General features: G+C 46.7%; 3 protein-coding genes across 3 annotated transcripts; 1 reads left to right on the top strand and 2 right to left on the bottom strand.

Moving 5' to 3' along the window:
* Positions 1-296: 296 nt before the first annotated feature.
* pde6c (phosphodiesterase 6C, cGMP-specific, cone, alpha prime) lies at positions 297-8498 on the bottom strand. The gene is made up of 22 exons (XM_029839241.1): positions 7235-8498; positions 6696-6848; positions 6296-6385; positions 6066-6206; positions 5921-5995; positions 5770-5834; positions 5564-5630; positions 5253-5300; positions 4873-5022; positions 4583-4726; positions 4349-4414; positions 4082-4237; positions 3839-3946; positions 3628-3737; positions 3458-3545; positions 3276-3376; positions 3040-3147; positions 2895-2958; positions 2721-2795; positions 2545-2628; positions 1930-2083; positions 297-1848 (listed from the first exon to the last, which is right to left on the bottom strand). Exons 1-22 carry the CDS (start codon positions 7700-7702, stop codon positions 1808-1810), a joined length of 2556 nt encoding a protein of 851 aa, XP_029695101.1. The 5' UTR covers positions 7703-8498; the 3' UTR covers positions 297-1807.
* Positions 8499-9341: 843 nt separating this feature from the next.
* rbp4 (retinol binding protein 4, plasma) lies at positions 9342-11332 on the top strand. The gene is made up of 6 exons (XM_003961581.3): positions 9342-9407; positions 9549-9654; positions 9759-9895; positions 9996-10102; positions 10467-10679; positions 10885-11332. The coding sequence occupies exons 2-6, from the start codon at positions 9553-9555 to the stop codon at positions 10902-10904; spliced, it is 579 nt and encodes a 192-aa protein (XP_003961630.1). The 5' UTR covers positions 9342-9407; positions 9549-9552; the 3' UTR covers positions 10905-11332.
* Positions 11333-12066: 734 nt separating this feature from the next.
* cep55l (centrosomal protein 55 like) lies at positions 12067-17488 on the bottom strand. The gene is made up of 12 exons (XM_011606217.2): positions 17387-17488; positions 16755-16976; positions 16520-16627; positions 15751-15906; positions 14814-14867; positions 14475-14610; positions 14127-14281; positions 13867-14018; positions 13611-13731; positions 13450-13521; positions 13237-13362; positions 12067-13112 (listed from the first exon to the last, which is right to left on the bottom strand). The coding sequence occupies exons 2-12, from the start codon at positions 16941-16943 to the stop codon at positions 12903-12905; spliced, it is 1479 nt and encodes a 492-aa protein (XP_011604519.1). The 5' UTR covers positions 16944-16976; positions 17387-17488; the 3' UTR covers positions 12067-12902.
* Between the last annotated feature and the right edge of the window lie 258 nt (positions 17489-17746).

Below are 17746 nucleotides of genomic sequence, written 5' to 3' on the forward strand. Positions count from 1 at the left end.
CAGACCAAATTAATGCAGGTCAATAGATGATGATGATCATCATCGTCATCATCACCATCGTCATGAAATCAAAAGGAGGAGAAACGCAGGATGTGGATCAACATGGTGACCAGACGACACTGTATCAAGCAGGGATCAGAAACAATCCAGTGATCCTCTTTCCCCGAAGGCTCATCCAGCTTTGATGCCACTAAGATCTTTGCACGGTATATGACACAGTTAAGACCAAGGCTTCCTGCTTAGAGCTCACTTTCAGTCCAACCTTCATGAGTTATAGATCAGGACCAGGGGTGTGATTGCAGAGCAGGCTGGTCTTCAACCTCCATTTATTCGTTAATATTTCTGTACATTACATCTCTTGAAGTATGCATACAGTAGAAGTCATACAGTGAATGATTCCACTCTAATGTGGGACAGCTGATGGAATAGAGAGTGCAGAAACAAAGGGCATTTTTGAAAGCGCTGGAGGTGTGGCCATCGGGATGTTGCAGGAATACAGAGGTAAATTCACCTCTAAATCACAAACACATTCTTCACTCGCTTTTTTGGGAAACATCTAATGTGCAGTTTTAGCTCTAGCATTTATAGCGCCCCTCCCCCTGCTTTGCCACGAGCAACAGAGCAGGCATTTCCAGGTAGTCCCAAAGCCATTCTTATAGGATTAAGCTCCTTTGATCAATGCCTGGATGATTGGAGGAGATCCTGTTGTGTAACAGGAAGTTGTGCCCCTGGGATGCGGCTGAGCAGTTCACGACGGTTCACTGTGTGTGGGGGGGGGGGGGGGCAACAGCCGTCTGCACGCACCGGCCGGCCTTTGGTTGCCTGCTGCCTCTTCTGTAAGAAGGCTACTTAAAGCCTAAAGCTGTGTGGATCTCCAACACTGGCTGACAATCAAGTGAAATCCCATCCGATCTTCTTGCTCCTCTGTGCCCTGTGTGTCTGACACGCCACTGATCTCCTCAGCAGAGGGTTCTTCATTACCTTTACACAAATTTATAGGTAAACTATATACATGTAAGTACATCCACAGGTAAAAGGGCTTCAGTTTGACTTGATAAGGGACTGAATCGTCTCTAAACACATGTCAGACCTCTTGTAGGTAGGTGAACATAAGGATAAAAGCTTACTGATGTTTTCCAGTGGACAATAAAACATTTCTATGAACATTTCTCCTCAATCTGTCAATAGTTCCAGTACAAAATAAATATGTATATATACTGTATATTTCATATTAAATGAACAACACCCTCAACTCACTGATGGTGCCTGAAGACGGAGAACATCAGCTCTTGTTTGTTTGGAGCACTGTAGATCGTCATATCTCAAACTCTTTATGTAGCTTTTCACGGGCAAAAAACAACTAAAATGAGTGAATTAAGAGCAGAATGCAGCCTACAGAAGCTGTGGCGTCTTCATGTAGCACCTTTCCTCAGCTATTCTAAAGTCTTTGTGCTGTCCGAGTAATGTGCTTTTAAACCGTGCGGGATGAGGTTCTATGAAAATTCAGTGCTTTTGTAATGTCCACTGTCATTTTTAAAGTCATTACATGGAGGATGTTTCAAACCCATCGCATCTTCACTGACCCAGCGTTAAAGCTCAGCGATGGTTCTGCTCTCACCTGCTGGGACAGCTAGGCCGAACCAAAGCCCTGGCCTGACTACTCTAGACTAAAGTTAGGCTGGACTGAATCAGGGCATAAAGAGATCAGACGGACCAAGTTAGCCTAAAATAGCACCCTAGTGGCTAGAATAGGCTAATGCGGTCTCCAGTAGTCCTAACAGCAGTTCAGCTCCAGAAGTACTGTAATTTAGCAGATGGTGCAGGTCTTTGACTTCCCTCCATCTACAGCTGAGCACATGGAGAAGAAAAGAGACTTATGACTGACTTCTCAGCTCATCAATCCATGTCCTCAATGTTGTTTTATTTTACCTTTTTTGTTCTCCTGTTCCTCCAGTTTCTTCTTCTCGTCCTCGATGGCCTTTATCTTGGCTTCGTACACCTGAGCCAGCTCATTCCAGTGTGACCTGTTGTTGTTCAAACCATCAAACATTGGCTGGATCTCCTTGTGGAACCTTGAGAATTCCTATCAATGCAAAGGAAGACATATATGATAACGTGTCCACATCATCTGCAGCTGACCTGCCGGCACCCTCGTGGACGCTTCCGAGCTGAGAAACATGTCATTCCTCTCAGCTCACAGGCCCACAGGGTCACACGTACGTTCTTCAGCTGATAACAGACGACTATTGACACCAGTTACAGGTCCCGATGAGGGTTCAGCGGATCTATCTGCTGCTGTCTGAGCTACGATGGCTGAAACTTAAACCTCTCCGGCAAGGTCAAAAGATCCAAAAAATATCTGTATTACAGAGGAGCGAAACATGCTGTACCATGATCCTCTACTGTCACTCGCTCAGTTTGCATCTGGTGCGTTGATGACAATCAGACTACAGCTGGACTGTGATCGTTACTGCTCGATACGCCTCCATCAGGCCGGCTGACAGGTATTCAGACTTCATAATGAACACCAAAGCTGCTCATTACCTTGTACACAAAGGAGCACACAAAGTCGATGAAACCACACTGCATCTTGGGCAGCTGCTCGGCGCAGTTCCTGTCCATCATGGGCTGGGGGTTGCAGAGGAAGAAGTGTGACGTGAGACACAATCCTGAGATGAAGAGAAGCCATAAAAAAGGAGGGGTGGAGGTGAGCTCCTTACAATCGGTTGTTGGTCCAGAACACTTCTCTCTAGGTCTCCTTGCTCCCAGAATTCAGCAGCCACCATCAGAGCCACCTGGAAATCAAACTTCTTATTTCTATGCATGCGCGGTCAAGAGGACTGTGGCTGATTGTATTGTTCCATCTTTGAGTGCTGTCTGTGAAGGTCGCCCACCTTGCTTTGTACCTCCCAGGGCTTGGTGATAGCCGACAAATCACAGCCTGTCATCATCATGGCCCTGCAAGGCAGAAATACATAGTTCCAGTGGATCAAGAACACCCAGCAGCTGTAGGATTTTATGCTGCAGTCGGAACCGTACATGACAATTTCCTTCCTGACGGGATTGTTGGAGATGTAGCCGATCGCTTCCTTCTCGTCTGCCATTGGCTCAGTGGCGTTCACGATATTCTGGAACATGGTTCTCTTTCTGCATGAGAGCAAGAGCGTCAGAAATTAGACGGACAGACACCGCCCAGCCCCGAAGGGCAGCTGCTTCGGTTTGGGGATAAATCAGCTGTTAGCAAAATGCTAACCTGAGAACTTGGAAGCACCTACTTGAAATATAGGGCCAAGTCGGTGGCGATAATGCAGACATCAAACAAGTGCTGCACATGCTCAAACTGGCGCTTCTGGAGGTTGCAAAAGATGTTCAAAACCTGCAGGAGGCAATGAGAGGTGGTCAGAACGCATCTCCGTTGCCATTTAAGTTAAATTGTGTTCCCAGGAAGGTGCCATACCTCTTCACCCATCAGTGTTTTGCTGTACTCAAGGTGGTGCCTCTCCATGATGGACGTTCCATGAAGTTTAGCCAGAGGATGTGCACTCCTGCAAATAAAAATGAATTGAGCCAACAGGTAAGACACAGTCTGGGCGTTACAGTCATTTGTATTCGAAATCTTTGACTCGCTTTGTCTGGTAGAGGTTGTTGGTCCCTCTGTGGTCGATATCGTGGCAAAATGCGGCGGCCACCATAGCAAAGGCATCTAGATCTGAGTAGTACTTCCTCAGCTTCCCTGTCTGCGATCAAACAGCCGTGGTGTCACACACAGGTATAAAAAAGTGGTAAATATGTCATCTGCGTGAGATTTGATGTGGTGTGCTTGAGATGCAGGCATCACCTGCAGAAGGCAGAACATGGTGTGGCCCACGTTGAAGCCATGCCTCCAGTTGTGATAGGTGATAGCACGGTAACCCTTCCTCACTGTGTACATCCACCTGGTCAGAGTCTGTGTTGCAAAGAAAGGGGGGAAAAAGCAGAGAAGAGCTGCTTGTGTCATCTTCAAGGCCAAAAGGTACAAACGCAGCACAGCCACATCGCTAATTTGGGAAGCTAACGCTTTTCTCTAATGTTGATGGCTCACTTCTGCTGGAACTTTAAATTTCTCAACCACTCCGAGCTCAAAGAACATGCGAATGCCAGCTTTGATGAGGTCAAACTCTGAGACCGGGAAGTCGCTGAAGGCAAACGAGTAGAGATTCTCTCCGTTGATGTTGTCAGACGGGGGGCAGGTTGATTTCTGAACAGAAAGAGTGCAATTTGCACAGAAGAGACATGAGTTAAGCTGGTCAACAATAACGTTGTTACAATAACTGCACTAAAAGGGTCGTATCTTTTCACACAAACACACCAGTAGTTTGTACATCTCTTTCTGGTCACAGTCCTCAGGCTCTGCATCAAACTTCTCTTTGGTGTTCTGGGGATAAACGAGAGAACCGTAGTTTAATTGATCGGCATCAATTAGAGACAAATATTCCTGCCTGTCCAGGCTGATTAGACTCTTCTGTCTACATCGTCTCATATCTCTTTGCTGCCTCGAGGTAGCAGCTTTTGGCGGCGGCGTGAAGCAGGGCTCAGTACTGACCAGGATGGACTGCAGCTCGTCGCTGGTGCATTTCGTCTGGTACATGAGCATCTCCTGTGCGATGTCTTTCCTATGTTCCATACGATTCAGCCTGTCGTAGGTGTCACAGTTCAACACAGACCAACCTAAGAACTGCGTCAGGGCCTGAGATGAAAAACAAAAACAATAACAACAATAATGAGAGAGGAGACGAGCCATTAGCTGCAACCCCCGTGGTTGCTTGGCATCAACTCAAGGTAATTTAACGCCTTAACCGCTCATTACCATGCATGAATTAACACATCTCTGACCTCGGTAATCTGCTCATCGTGCTCATCAAACGGTTTCCCGTCCTTCCTGTTGAAGAAGGTTGCGATGCCCACGATCTCTTCCTTCTTATTGACAATGGGCAGCGACAGCACGTTCTTGATGATAAAGCCCGTCTCGTCCACCGCCTCTTTCTAAATGAGGTGAAAATAAACGTTCCACGTGCAGTCGTGTTTGAACCACTGTTGTGCTTGATTCTCTCAATGTAAACAGAGTCAGGGCAGCATGGGGAGCTCCCACTGTTAATCCATTAAACAGCTGGGAGAAAATCACTATCTCACTGAGATTACATCAATAGTTGAGTGATAATCAGATGGCTGCACGTATGAAATCAATAAATGCAAATGCAGTGAATGGTTATTACCTGGAAAGCGAAGAAATCGTCCGCAGCCACGTTCATCATGTTGCAGATCTGCAGACGGACACGAAAGCAGGTTTATCAAACGTCATGTATAAAAATAACAGAAGATATTTACATTTATGTGCTCTTTGTTTCCGTAATAACATGTCCAGCCCACACAGGGACCCCTCTAGCAACAGTTTGAGACTTCCTGACAATGAACAAACGGATATCTTGCGCTCATGCTCTCATCTCGCCTGTCCTGCATCACTCTTGTACCATTTTCCGGATATCTGTTAGAAGGAACTACCCTGCTGCAGCCTGGAAACACTTACAAAGCCGTTCTCTGCAACGTAGGTGGGCAGGCCACTGATGAGAGCCCAGTGGTCAGCAGGTGGACCCCTGAGAAGAGTCAGACAGAGGGGTGTTATGGAGGTCCAGCAACAGCGAGAATGGTTTAATACTGTCATAAAATATATCGATTTTTAGATCCAAAGCAGCTGAAATCAGTCTGAGTTCAGGAGAGTTAAAGGCAGCTCACGGGATGACTTTGATTTCCTCTTTGCCCTCCAGGAGGTAGTCAATGATCTTGTAAAAGATGACTTCCTGTTTACAAAAAAGAAGGACTGAGCACGCTCGAGCTGTGTCAGATATTACAAAGTTAAAAGGAGGAGAGACGACGAGCTGGGTACCCTGCCGTCTGGTGTTTTAGGGCCTTTGTACGGTTCCACATCTCCCAGTTTTATCGGCCATTCATCATAGAATTCCTGCGGACAGAACGGAATCATCAGTGACTCCAGCACATGTGCGGAATTGAATGTAGTTCCCAAAACCAACCTTCTCTTTGGTCATGTCCAGCAAGCCCACTGAGTAGCGTTCACACTGCAGGTAAGTCCTGACGGTGTAGAGCGCCTTGTGGAACTGTCGCTCGATGTCTGTCAGCTCTTCAAACACCTTACTGGCCGACCAGAGCAGCACCTGAAGGAAGAAACAACCCGAGCTGGTGATGAAGAGCGTTGCGGCGGCGGCAGAGAGCCTGAGCGCACCATGACTGCAAGGGGGTTTACCTGACTGCGCCTGGACTCCACGTTGAACATGTAGGCCGTGTGATGCTGCAGGGTGATGACTTGAGCAAAGTTCATGTACTTCTGGAAGAGCTACGGACCAAAGAAGATTCCAGGTTTGATTGACAGGTGGCAGCAGATTTGCCTCTTATTCTCTCACTCAAAGCAAGGAAGGTAAAATGCCCCCCCAAAATATCTGTGGTGGTGCGAAAACTGATATTTTTAGTTAGGTCTAAACAACATCAGAGGTTTATTCAAGCAGAAGAAAAGAAATTCCAGACAGAATTCCTTTAAAATTTTGTTTCTTTCAGCATTTTAAGAGGACAAAGTCTTAATGTTGATACATTCTACTATAAAACGGGACGCTACCTTCGAGGCGTGGTATGAACTCGTGCATCTTTACCTGGTCGTCCTCTGCAGTGAACGCATCAGCTCCTATTTTGTTCAGCGCCATGACAACGCCAATGCACTCTTTATCAACCACCATGGGGTACGCGAGCATGCATTTTGTCTTGTATCCAGTCTGTTTGTCCACAAAGTCACTGAACTTTTTACTCTGTTTACAAAAAAAGAAGAGACAGGCCATCGATAGATTAACACAGAACAGCCTTAGAGAACTGGTCAGATTCAGAGTTGCTGTTACCGGTACTTTAACTCACATTTGTGCCGTAAGAATCCCCCTCTGACCCAACATTGACTTAACATGCTGAATCACATTATAAAACAATGGTTGGGTGTAGCCTGTGGCAACATCACTTCCTAATTTATGCCGTGGTGGGAAAGGGGGATTGAATTCTGATTCAACCCAGATTTATTCTATATACTTTATGAGTAGGTACATATAAAGTGGGGTCGTATTTACTATTTTCGTAGAGTTTGTAAATCCACTTATGGACCTAATGGGAGGAAAACTACGTGTCTACATCAGGTGCTATATCTCACCGCAGAGACGTCTGGGACGTTTTGCGGTTTTTTAGATTGCGCGGTGTGACCCACGATGCCCATCTCCAGCGGGAACACGATCTCGGTCTGCGGGTGAACCAGGTTCGCCTCGAATTTGGACGTGGGCGTGACGTCAAAGAGGCAAGTGGTGAGTTCTGGCGTTCCATTTCGGCCCCTGCACTGGAAGTAGCTGAGCCTGTCGGCCTGGATGATGAGGCCGACCCTCTGCAGGACCTTGTGCAGGCACTGCTCCATATTGCCCGGCTTCTGCAGCTCCTGCACCAGCTCCATGATGAGACCGGCCTCGAGGACGCAGTTGATCTCTTTGAACGAAGCAGTGTCTTTGATGTCGAGAGGCGCGCTGAAGGCGGCGGCCAGCGCCTCCGCGCGCACCTTCTTGTCGAAGTATTCTTTGGCGAACTGCGGATTGTTCTCCAAGTATTTCTCCACGCTGGCTTTGTCTGCCATGTTGAAGTGAAGTGTGGTTCTGCTATTCCCGCGCTATTGTTAAATCAAGCACATGTGGGGACGGACGAGCGGAGCTGGAAAGGGAGAGCTGGATCAGGGGCGTGCGGTGGCGCAGAGCAGCATCCTCCTGCGCGGTCCCCGAGCGAGTCTAACGCGTCCCGTGTCCACGGAGCGAAAGGACGGGACAGGAATGCGGCTTAGAGGCTGAAAGGATCAAACTGGCCGCTAATTAATGTGACGTCATGACATTAAAAGCCCTGCTTTAAGCGCCCTTAACCCCCTAAATCCCAGCGGTGATCAGTAATGGTGATGGAGGGAGGCAGGAGAGAGGGAGACCTTTCAGGTCAAGAATGCTGAGATGACAGAACTCAGAGGTCGGAAATGGGGATCCGATGTCAAAGTCTTCTGGGGGTTTGTGTGTTCTGTCCAGTACATGAAACGGTGGCTTTCCAGGTCCATCAGCTACCAGGCTGGAGCAGCTATTTATTGATGCTCACGCACTAATCTGCCATTTAAACATGTAATTAAACATCTAATCCTGAGAAACAGGGAGACGTTTTCACCTCTCCCGGCCATAAATAGACTGTTGCTCTGTCAGCTTCGGTTGTATGTAAATGGAGTCGCTCTTTAGCATGACTGTTCTCTCAGTTAATGTGTGGGCCTACAGTCAGTCCAGCACCACCATGGACGCACCAGGCCCAGAACTAGAAATTACCCAATTAGTTAAATTTGGATGTCTGAGAACAAGGTCCTAATCAAAGTTGGTTGGCTATATTTGACAGCACACACACACACACACACACACACACACTGTCTGGTTGGCAAGACAATGAGTTCCCTCCTTATTTTGCACCACAGGGATTAAGCCCAGAGGAAGAGCTGAAAAAGAAGACAGGAAAATGTCCGCCAGTTGAGTCAGTTGTGATGCTGCAGTTTTGGGTAGTGCAGATTTTTGATTGGGTGATAGGAGACTGAGTAAAAAAAAAAAATCGGAGTGTTAGTAAAGTCAGATTTCACTGTGGGGTCTCCTTTAACCTTCAGTGGTCCTGATTTTCACAGGCTGTCACAATCCCGTTCCTCCTCTCTGGAAAATTGTTGTTTTGAAAGTGCAAAGGCAGAGAGAGCGGTCCCCGATCAATGGCCTCAGTGACAACAAAGCCTCTCAAACAAAAAACAGCATTCAGTTTCCGCACCTGATTATTCCGAACCTGCAGACTTTGTGCTCAGATTAAATATTTGTCTACCTCCACGATGCATTGATTGCTCTGTGTTGTGAGTGGACTTGAGCACTTTGTACGACTGATAGGACCACCCTGAAACCGCGACCAGTCCACAGCTGACAAAATAACATTGACTGTGTCGGGGGGACGCGTGGAACGACCCGTAATCATGTCCTCAAACTAAAAATTCAAACTTTATTCTCAGAGCGATAATGGACGGTGGTTCCCTGGAAGACAGGCTGGATCTCTCAGGTGCTCCAGATGATGTGGAGGGACAGAGGATCCAATGTCCTCAACACGCAATAAGACAGGGGGGCTCCTGTTACGTAACTGTTTGTTGTCCAATGGATTGAAAGCTAGCTGTGGTGTTTAGCAGGGGAGGGTCAGATCTGTAGAAATTATTGCGCAACCGATGTGGTGTATATAAAAACAGGGCTTGAGGACACACCAGAGGATCTTTGAGCTGTCTGTCCTCTGATAACCAGGTATGTGCTCTTGATGCTTGAACGATCTGATTATGGCATTCTGAGATACCGAAATACTACAATTGTGGACATTTTTCCTTTTCTCTGACTGTCCTGCCATTGCCCTCCCATGGTTTGTGCCCTTCTCTCTCTCCTCTGAAGTGAAATGCTGTGGTACACGGTGACCCTCTGCCTCCTGGCTGTGTCCTGGGCTCAGGACTGCCAGGTGGCCAACATCCAGGTCATGCAGAACTTTGACAAGACCAGGGTAAGTGGGAAGCTTCACCAGATAATCTCCATGCTTGGTTCCTTTGTGTTATTACATAAAATACTCAGATCCTGGTCTGCCTGGCTGGGCTCTTCCTCTCCTAGTACGCAGGGACGTGGTACGCTGTGGCAAAGAAGGACCCGCTAGGCTTGTTCTTACTTGATAACGTGGTGGCCAACATTTTCATCGATGAAAATGGCTACATGAATGCGACAGCTGAGGGTAGAGTCGTCATCCTCAAGTGAGTTGCTCCTCTGCCCAAACACACATGCATGCACCCCCCCCCCCCCCCACTCCCTTCCACCATCCATGTCATGGTTTCACCTTTCTTTGGCCTCAAGCAACTGGGAAATGTGCGCGCAGATGTTCGGCACCTTCGAGGACTCAACTGACCCTGCCAAGTTCAAGATGAGATACTGGGGCGTCGCATCCTACCTGCAGACCGGCTGTGAGTTTATACGCAGCAGCGACAGGACCCGGTTGACTTAATACAGGCAACACAATGGCACACAGAGCTGGAAGGGAGTCAGTCTCACTGCCGACCTTTAGACGAATGTTGATTCAATTTATTCATCAAGCGAGGCTCTTGGTTTTTCGGTGGCCTTGACTGGAATAGCGTGTTCTCGTCTTTATTGTCCACGTAGAGCCTTAGTTATTGATGCTAACAAGTGAGACCAATCTGTGCAGGGACACATGTTTCAGTCTAAGCATGAGAAGTAAAAGAAAAAATGGAGCCCTGATTCTATGAACACAGCTATGAGATAAAATCTCCCTGTTTGCTTCTCATGTTCCAACATCTTTCCCTCTCACAGACGACGACCACTGGGTGATCGACACCGACTATGACAACTACGCCGTCCACTACTCCTGCAGACAGGTGGACGACGACGGCACGTGTCTGGACAGCTACTCCTTTATATTCTCGCGCCACCTGACCGGCCTGAGGGCCGAGGATCTGCCCATCGTCCAGCAGAAGAAGTCACACCTCTGCCTGCAGAACAAATACAGGCGTGTTAGCCACAACGGTGAGACCAAAGCAAAGTTCATTTCATTATGAAAGGGCCTATTGATCGCGGCATTTCATAAGCCGACATCGCTGATTCGGCGAGATACCGAGTCAATGATTTACCCCAGTTATTAAACCTGCTGCATTCAGACTTGTTCTCGTGTGAAATAATCCGTCTTTTCACACAGATTTTGTGTTTTTTTTCTTCCCTCTTTTGCTTGCAGGCTTCTGTATCAGCAAATGATCTGTTTACACTTGGAAAAGAAGAAGTCCCCCCCCCCCCCCCACAGGGAGCAGGCACCCTTCATCTGCTCATGAACTTTTCCCTGCTGAGCTCTTCTCTGCTCCGTTCCATTTGTCTCCCTAAGCTGAAAAATGGGGCTCCCAGAATAAACAAATAAAGCGAAAAACACAAACTGTTGCAATCAAAAGAGAAAGATGACTGTCGTCACCCGGGCTGGTGCCAAAAGGATCTCGTGCAAACCTTTCATTGTGAAAATGGCAGATTTTAGGGCAAGTTGAAGAAAATTGAAGAAAAAAGAAAATCCCCCTCAGCTGACCTCTGTGGAAAACAGGCCTCTGGCAGTGGTTCCGGGTGATTTGGTGGGGAAATGATGCGCTACGGGGCTTATAAGTTATAAACTCTTTTTGAAAATAAAACATTCACGCCAGTGTTGGGTCATTCTGTTTTTTCTATCACCTTCAAGTGTCCTTGGAATAAAATAAGACACCGATGTTGCATACAGAGAACTCTGTTTTAGTTCTATATTTGCTCGGCCGGGCTGCACGGCGGCTGCCCAGGGGCACGCTCGCACGGTGTTCAGGGCTTGTGTGTGTGTGTGTGTGTGTGTCCTGTCCGGGTGTCTTCTGCAAGAAGCCCGTTGAGCAATAAGATGTAGTAAACATAAGTCTATTTGACAACAGAGGGACGCGTCTACGTGTGGATCACATTATTGACTGATGTAACTCGGCTGAAAGTTCATCTTTGTTGCTGTGAAAACAGATTCTCTCAAACACAACCAGCAGATTCACTGCTTTGGCTTTTGTTGGCCCGTGGCTCTGATTTCTTAAATGAAATGTCCCGATAGCTTAGACGATCCCCCCCACCTTTAAATGGCTCAGCGGCGAGTAATTTTGTCAATCCAAGGATTAAATGTAGCCTCAAGAATCCAGAAAATGCCCCTGGAACACAAACAAATTGGAATATACAAGACAGAGATCAGAGGCTTCAGTGCAGTTAACCACCAATAAAACCTCAACTTTTTATTTTCCACAGCCTGTGTGGATTCCAGCAGATTAAAAGGAAGACTGTGTGTGATCAGAATTCACTGAGGCAGTACAGAGCAACCATAATTAAAAGTGGAACCAAGTGAAAACCTGTCAGCTATCACAAGTCTGTACTCATATGCATTGGATGAGATCTTTATTGTGTACTTTGTACAGTACAGTGCATGAGAAAACAACAACACATGATTAGTTACAAGGAAAGCATCGTCCCAAATGAATTTTTGGTTGATTAATTAAAAAAACAAACAGCGCCATGTTGTCTGTCTGCTTAAGTTCATCCTGTCACTGTATGGAGGCACCGTTCCGTTACCAAGTGGAACTTAGCTAATTCCCTGCCTTAAATAGTTCAGTACAAGGAATTAACTCAATCTCATTCCAGCCTCACCTGGCTGGATTGAAAAGTCAAGGTGGCGATGGAGTGAAAGTCTGTTGGAGTCTAGGCCCAAGATTTTTGTTTACCAAAGAATAAAAGAGACACTTATTTAACACACACACACACACACACACACACCGGAGAATAAATACAAGAATAAAAATTCATCAAGTACGCTCAAAGACATAAGAACCTCATTTGAAAATAAAAATGTTCAAATTCCACAAAAATGAAGAGTACATGATCATAATGGATCACAGCAGTGATGGAAAAACAACACTGGTCGCAGATAGAGAAAGAGCTCAAACACCAAATATGCAGCACAGAAAATCCCTTCTCCTCTACGTTAAACAGGCAATAAGAAGACTTTGAATCCCACCGCAGAACTCCCACTCCATGCTGCAGAAACAACGGCATATGTTACTGTGGCAGCAGGAGAACCAGCGCATTCATCACGATTACTGAGGGCAGCAAACATTTAGATCCAGTGATCATTCTGACAGCAGGGGAACTTTAGTCCCAGCCACTTTGCATTTTAAATCAGCTTTTGGAAATTGAAGCTGAGAAGTACTTTGTTCTGACTCAAGCTAAGCAGAAGTCGATGTGTGCCAGAAGCTCCCTGTGGCGGCTGGTGGGATAGCTGGTGCGACACTTTGGACATTCCAGGAAGCTCTCGTCCAAAATGCTGGAGACCTTAGACGGAGACGAGGGGTCACACGGGTCGCCGATGGCCAGGCGCTCAAACTCCACGCTGTACGAGCTGGGCTCTGAGAACCGGCTGTTTGTCTGTTTCTAAATCATAAAAAAACAGCTAATTCAGCTTTCATTGTTAATTTAATTTGCCCCCTCCCCCCCCCCACCTCTTTAGCAGCACAGGTTCAAAAACCAGCAGTTTACGTGCTGCAGACGCACTTACAGCAGACTCCAGTTTAGAAATCTGCTCCCGGGCCTTGCGGAGCTCCTTCAGCACTTTCTGTAACTGGTGCTGCATATTGTGACGGTCCAGCTTCTCATTCTCAAAGTCCTTGGTGGACAGCAGAATCTGGAGGGAGGCGAGAGCCCGAAACTCTTTGGTTCTCAAACGTGGAGACACGTCACCGCTCTGAAATCAATCAGAATCGGGAATTACCTGTTGCTCCAGAGCTGCAGTTCTCCTCTGCTCCTCGCTTTGCTTCAGGAGAGACCTCTGCAGCTGATTCACCTGTGTGAGAGAGAGAGCGGCCAGGATTCGTTATTCACTTTGTGTTGAGATCATCAAGACGCTGCGTTTTGGGGAGGGAGTCGTGGCACCTCCTGTAGAAGTTCAGCACATCTCTTCTTCTTCTCCTCCAACCTGACGCCCATGGCCTCCAGTTCCATCCTCATCTTCTCCTCTCGCTCGGACGACTTCCTCTCCTCGCACAACTCACGTCTGGGGGGGAAAACATCAATAAGGACATTTCATTTTTATTCTTCCAGCCCATTTGCAGCCTGATGTCACTCTTGTTGGCTTTAGGCGTGAACTGAGCTGATGCTCCTTCTGATTCCTGATGAAGCCCTGATTTACCGACTGCTGAGTCGCTCTGCCTGCAGCAGCATTTCGGCTTCCTCCAGCTCGTCACACTTGTCCTCGTACTTCCTCTGCTGTGTCGAGAGCTGCTGCTGCAGCCTGGCGACCTGCTGCTTCTGCGACTCCAGCTCAGCCCGAGCGTTCGAGCTCTGAGGAGCAGAGGGAGAAGCCATTTCCTCCAGCATTTGGTGCAAGAAATGACTCAGCGCTGAAGCTGGAGCAGAGTAATAATAAAGGATTGCACACAGAGCGTTCACCTGTTCCCTCTGCATTTTCAGCTCCTGCTGGGCTTTGCCGACTTGATCTTTCTGGCTTTCCAGGTCTTTCTGCGCCCCCAACAGCAGCTGCTCGTAGTGGCTCTTCACCAGAGCGTCCTTTTCTGATGAACTGGCAGCTGCTGCAGCTGCGCGACCTGTTAGGAAGCACATGAATGAACTCTCCATCCAACCAAGTTAAACAAACATGCGAAATGGGAGGAATGGAGCGTCACATAGCCTTCGCTGGAGTAGATAAGATAAAACCAAAACACTGAATAAAACAGCAGGAGCGATGCTTTCTGCATCCCAGTGCTGAATTCCAATGAATTGACCCTTTCATGCTCCCACCATCTGCGGCGTCCTCCCTCTTGCTTTGTTGTTGCTTGGCCTGCTGCTCCAACTCCATCAGCCGAGTCAGGACCGACTGGACGTAGGCCTCTCTCTGCTGGTCGTACGTCAGCCACTGCTGGTTCTTCTCAAGAGCCTGGTGTGAATAAATATTGAGAAGCTTAAGTCATTCACCGGGCCCTGAGCGGCACATCAGGGCTCCACCAATATATGCTGTGGCTAATGTATTCCGTTCAGATCGTCTTTCAAATGCTAAAACTGTCGGGACCTTTTGCAAATAAATTCAAGGCCCCCAGCAAAAAAAACAAAACAAATCCAAACATTTCTGAATAGACTCACATCTCTCAGCTGATCCTGTAACAAAACCAACTCGGCAGGAGGTGCTTGTCCATTCTGAGGAAAGGATATGAAAAAAGCAAAAACGAAAAATAGTCAGTCATAACGTCACCAGCAAGTGATGGTTATGTTTGACCTTGGGTCAGTTCCTTGACAGCCATCCCTAGAAGACATTCATCTCATAATTCTATGACCCTCAACACATCTGATCCCACCTGGCTACAATCAGCTCTGTGTTAATGTCCAGTGAGCTTCAGACACATATCATGAGCTTGTCAACTTTTTTCAAGCGGATTTAAGTGTATGTCCCATCGGCTAAGCCTGCTAATAGCTTTTGTGAAGCCAACGACAGGGAGATGGCTGATTCAGGGTCTGTTATGCAGATTATGCAGCTAAGCCAAGGTCTTAAAAAATGGCATCCCTAGAAAATGTATTCCTAGAAAATGACCATAGTAGAGAAATATGAGGAAAGTCTTTTGCACAGTCACTTCAGAAGGGCCAAAGCAGACTCTGCATGGTATAAATACTTCCATTTAAATGCAGTTAAAGGATGGATTCACAGCATTTATATTCACTGAGGACTTCCAGTTTACTTCCTGACCTTTAAGCGAACCAACAACAACAAATGCAAATGTAAGCCGACTGGACGTTTCTTGGGAAATGTACAGGTTTTGAAAACCAAGCCTTATTCTTTAAGTGGACAATGCAGACATTTAGTGAGCGGTTCCGGGGTTAAAACTGAGGTCACACGATGCCACCTAGAGGACAAATATGGGATTACAAGACTGATTTGAATTCACTTTTACAGATATTTCCCTTGAATTGGATTGATAATATAAGGTGCAGCACAATAAGCCATTTTTAAAATACATTCTTAAATGTGGACGGTAGCTCAAACCTTCTCTCACACAGGTGTAGTGCTATTATGTGTTTGACCTACCGTCGCCTGTGTTTCTAGGGATTTGCACCGTGCAGAGACAGTACTGAGCTGGTTTTTTAAATTCCCTGTCTCCTGTGACAAGCTCTGGAACAACAGGTCTCTCTGCTCAGCCTCCTTCTTTCTCTGCTCCAGCTGGGCCTGCAGCGACGCCACCACCTGAAGTGCACAGTAATTTGGGACAAACTGCATCAACCTAATTTCTCTTTAAAGATGAGCTGCTGCGCACAGGCTGAATGCAGAGAATTTTTTTGCCCCTTTCCAGGAAATGATCTGCTCCCCGCACATGCTAATGAGGAAGAGGCAAGACTGATTCAATCACGGCACACATTCAAAATGTCAAATAGCTGATGTTCCATTTGCCAGCGTGCCATTTCCAACTATTAGTCATTCTGATTAACCCAAATTAGAAAATGATTTCTGCACCAACAGAGCAAGATTTGACAGAGATATGAACTAGTAACAGATAGCATCAACTATTCCACCAGCCTCCGACAGCCTGCAAAAGGGCACAAAAAAGAACATGCAGAAATACTACAAAAGAAAAGAGTTGCCATTTATCTCCAAACTGTGACAACTTTAACAGGAAGTCGAGCAGCTCCCCACCCCCACGTGAGAATCATCAGCGGCCTACGATACATGCCCGCAATACAATAATGTAGCAGTAGAGACACGCACGTGGGTGCCAAAACCTACATAGATCTTAACCCTTTGGTCAAGTGTAAATTTCATTTTATTCAGCACATCGTTGGAGTGATATTTCCGTGCATACCTCTCCTCCACGGGCTGTCAGCTGCTGTCTCAAGGTTTCCAGTTCCTGCTCCTTAACAAGCAGCTGTTGGTTGTTTCTCTCTCGCAGCGTCTCGAGGGAAAGAATCCTCTGCAACCAACATCACACGCCACGCAGAAATGACAAAGCAAGCAAGGCGCAGTCAGACAGGCTACGTGTTCTGAAGGCAACCCAAAAAATCTTCGACACGACAGACAGGACAGGCCCTCCCTTTTACCTCCAGCAGCTTGCTTTTGTCGGAGCTGGGCGGCCTGACGTGCCGTCTGGTCACTTCATCAATCTTTCTCCGGAGGTGAGCGTTCTCCTGTTTGAGTCTCTCCAGCTCTGCCTCGGCCTTGGAGACAGAGTTGCTGGATTTGAAGCCCAGCCTGGTGGCGAGGTTCTCTTTAGCACCTTTGGAGGTCATGGCTGCTTCACTGGTGCCACCCAGAAGAAAGAACTCCACAAAGAAAAGGACACTTCACCAGGACAACCACGGTGACACATTTAAGTACACAGATAGATACTTACACATGTCAAAGTTTAAATCTAGTCACGTTGTGCAAGGCCTCAATGCCGCAATTTGAGTTAAAACAAAAATAAATATAAAATAAATATTTAGCTGTATGGTGAAATACCCCAGTATTTCCGTGACTATGGTCACTTTATTACTATTTTCCTGGTAAAAACTTGTTTGTCCTATGTAACTTAACAAAACTAACTCTTTGGATCCTAACACTTGCATACAAACAAATAAGGTTACAGCTTTTAAGCAGTTCTTTATTTTGTTATTTGTAAAACGCAATAATCGACACAATGACGACTAAAACTGAGTATTTACTCGATAAAGACAAAGTGTTTTCTACTTACAAAGCAGCCAGATTAAACTCCCCTTTCTTTGACACAAGTCGAAACAAACGCTTTCGTTTCCTGAAGTTTGAATCAGAGCGCCATGACGTCACCTCCGGTTGCGGGTGCGATAGTTTATTCAGATCGGCGTGTCTGAGTGTAGGCGGTGCAGGGTTTTTTTTAAAGTTCTCGAAGAGAACTTCTCTTCATCATTTATGTAATACCATGATGATATACTGTTGACTCATGTGTTGCGTTGTGTTTTGAACAATCAGTAGGATTTGTTTTAGCGCTTTCTGTTCTCTAAAGACTCGTTTATCACTTGCTCCGAACACGCAGGTACAGTCAATTCAACGTACAGCGGGAGAGATGGAGGTTGCC

Source organism: Takifugu rubripes, chromosome 1 (assembly GCF_901000725.2).
Source record: "Takifugu rubripes chromosome 1, fTakRub1.2, whole genome shotgun sequence".
NCBI lineage: Eukaryota > Metazoa > Chordata > Actinopteri > Tetraodontiformes > Tetraodontidae > Takifugu > Takifugu rubripes.